At 37.3% G+C, this 3,118-nt stretch overlaps 1 protein-coding gene across 1 annotated transcript in view; it reads left to right on the top strand.

Annotated features, from left to right (window-relative positions):
• The window catches only part of P2RX5 (purinergic receptor P2X 5), a 30,912-nt gene that overhangs the window by 11,486 nt on the left and 16,308 nt on the right, over positions 1-3,118 (top strand). Inside the window, exon 4 of the mRNA XM_015826501.1 lies at positions 2,052-2,127. Coding sequence (XP_015681987.1) covers positions 2,052-2,127 — 76 coding nt within the window. The remainder of the gene's footprint in view (positions 1-2,051; positions 2,128-3,118) is intronic.

Raw genomic sequence — 3,118 nt, 5'->3', positions numbered from 1 at the left:
CGAAGGTTGGAGACTGGGCGATAGTTGGCCAATACATCTGGATCCAGGGAAGGCTTCTTCAGGAGGGGTCTCACCACCGCCTCCTTTAGGGTCGCGGGGAAGACACCCTCCCATAAAGAAGCGTTTATAATTCCCTGGAGCCAGGCTCGTGTACCCTCCCGAGCCGCCAGTACCAGCCAGGAGGGACACGGATCCAATAGATAGATAGATAGATAGATAGATAGATAGATAGATAGATAGATAGATGATAGATAGATAGATAGATAGATAGATAGATAGATAGATAGATAGATAGATAGATAGATTAGATAGATAGATAGATAGATAGATAGATAGATAGATAGATGATAGATAGATAGATGATATATAGATAGATGATAGAGATAGAGACATAGATAGATAGATAGATATTTGATAGACATAGATATTTAATAATAATAATAATAATAATAATAATAATAATAATAATAATAATAATAATAATAATAATAATAATAATAATAATAATAATAATAATAGTAATAAAGTTGGAAGGGACCTTGGAGGTCATCAAGTCCAACCCCCTGCTCAGGCAGGAAACCCTATACCATTTCGGACAAATGGCTGTCCAGTCTCTTCTTAAAAACTTCCAGTGTTGGAGCATGATCATGGGGATGCTGCAACGGTCATAAGTGTGAAAAACAAATGTTTGTAAGTTGAGGACTGTCTGTATTGGATGCCCCTTCTAGCTAGATGAGATGCTCCTTTTTTTAAGAATTGTAGAATCCAGGGCTCAGGAGGGACACTGGAGGTCCTCTAGTCCAACCTCTGCCCAAACCATCACAGACAAATTCCTGTGGACGTCAACTCCCAGAATTTCCCCACTGGGAACCCTAACCCTAACCCACTGGGGGATTTGAAGTCCACATCTTCAAATGGCCAAGCTTTAGAAACCCTGAACCAAACAAGGCAAGTTTTTTTAGTGGTTCTTCATGAGAAGGCGGCAACATCGGGGCCAGGCTGATTTCCCATCCTCCCCCGTGGGTCTTGATCAGCTTAAGTATGATCCTGGAAGGATTCCAGTTGATTTCCAGCCTTGAGTTCGACCTTTGAAAAGAGGATTTTGTCCTTTCATTTCATTTTAATGTATGCCGATTAGTGTACATTTAAAGTGACAATAAATTTAATATTCTATTCTATTCCATTCCATTCCATTCTATTCTATTCTATATTCTATTCTATATTCTATTCTATATTCCATTCTATATTCTATTCTATTCTATTCTATTCTATTCTTTTCTATATTCTATTCTATATTCTATTCTATTCCATTCCATTCTATTTTCTATTCTATTCTATTCTATTTTCTATATTCTATTCTATTTTCTATATTCTATTCTATTCTATTCTATTCTATTCTATTCTATTCTATTCTATATTCTATTCCATTCCATTCCATTCCATTCCATTAATTCTATTCTATATTCTATTCCATTATTAATATTAATATTAATATTAATTCTATTCTATTCCACTCCTATACCTATACCTATTCCACTCCACTCTTCCTATTCCAATTCCAATTCCAATTCCAATTCCAATTCTATTCTATTCTATTCTATTCTATTCTATTCTATTCTATTCTATTCTATTCTATTCTATTCTATTCTATTCTAATTCTTTTCCATTCCACTCCTATACCTATACCTATACCCAGGGCTTTTTTTCTCATAGAATGCCCAGAACAGAGTTCCGGCACCTTTTTTGGATGGAATCTTGTAGGGTAGGCAAGGCGGGTTGTATGACATGTGTGAGTTCTGGCACCTTTTTTTTTTTTTTTTTTAGAAAAAAAGCTCTGCCTATACCTATTCTGTTCTGTTCTGTTCTATTCTATTCTATTCTATTCTATTCTATTCTATTCTATTCTTTTCTATTCCACTCCACTCCACTCCACTCCACTATTCCTATTCCTATTCCTATTCCTATTCTATTATTCTATTCTATTGTGTATTATTCTATTCGTATTTCTATTCCTATTCTTATTTCTATTCCTATTCTATTGTCTCCTCTAGAACCCCAGTATTCCAGATGCCGTGTGTTACCGTGACAAAGACTGTCCTCAAGGGGAAGCAGTGATATCCGGCAATGGTATAATTGCTATTAATATTATTTCAGACAGATAGGATCTGGAATTTGTAATCTATTCACTGAGTCCTTCCCAAGGACCCGGGATAGGCAGATGTTCTTGTTTCATAATATTATAGTTCTTGCTCCAGAATTATTCCAAGTCAATCTGCGCTTTTGCAGTTGACTGATGGCAATTTATTATAATGAGGACGTTTCATTGCACAATCAGCCAATTATTCAGACTGAGTTTGGCATTTGTATCCGCCTATCGAGTCCTTCCCAGGGACCTGGGATAGGCAGATGTTCTGGTTTAATAATATTACAGGTCTCTTCGCAGAATTTAATCTAATCCAGGTCAAGCTGCCTTTTGCAATTGACTGATGGTAATTTATTCTTACGATGATAGCTCATTGCACAGTCAGCCAGATGTTCAGACTGGATATGGCTGTTTTGTCCACATATCGAGTCCTTCCCAAGGGTCTGGGGTAGGCAGATGTAGATGTTTAAAGGTCTCATTGCAGGATGGAAGCTGTCCCAGGCAGTTGCCTTCCGTAATTGATGGTGAATTTGTCAATGCCGATAGTGCTCACCCAGTCAGCTAGATGTTTAAGACTGCAGTTTAAGAACTATCGAGTTCTTCCCAAGCACCTAGAATAGGCATATGTTGTTGTTTAATAATACTAAAGATTTCGTGGAAGGATCTCAGCTGTTCCGAGCAAAGCTGCCTTCCGCAATTGACTGATGGGGACTTTGTCAATGCCGATGGTATTCAAGTGGTACTCCAGATGTTTTGGGATTGCACCCAACTCACTTATCAATGATTAATACTATCTTTGCTTTCTTTTGTCACAGTCCTTCTCCTCCCATTTCCAGGTCTCTGCATTTTGTGATTTTCTCCCTTTTTTATTATTGTCGTCCCTCCTTATGGAATGACAGGCAGTCCTCAATTTACAACAGCACATTTAGTGACTGTTCAAAGTTACAACGGCACTGAAAAAAAGGGACTTACGGC

The sequence above is a fragment of the Protobothrops mucrosquamatus genome, unplaced genomic scaffold (genome assembly GCF_001527695.2).
Source record: "Protobothrops mucrosquamatus isolate PMUCROS unplaced genomic scaffold, P.Mucros_1.0 scaffold3155, whole genome shotgun sequence".
In the NCBI taxonomy this organism is placed as follows: Eukaryota; Metazoa; Chordata; class Lepidosauria; order Squamata; family Viperidae; genus Protobothrops; species Protobothrops mucrosquamatus.
This window is presented reverse-complemented; position numbering and strand designations above follow the sequence as displayed.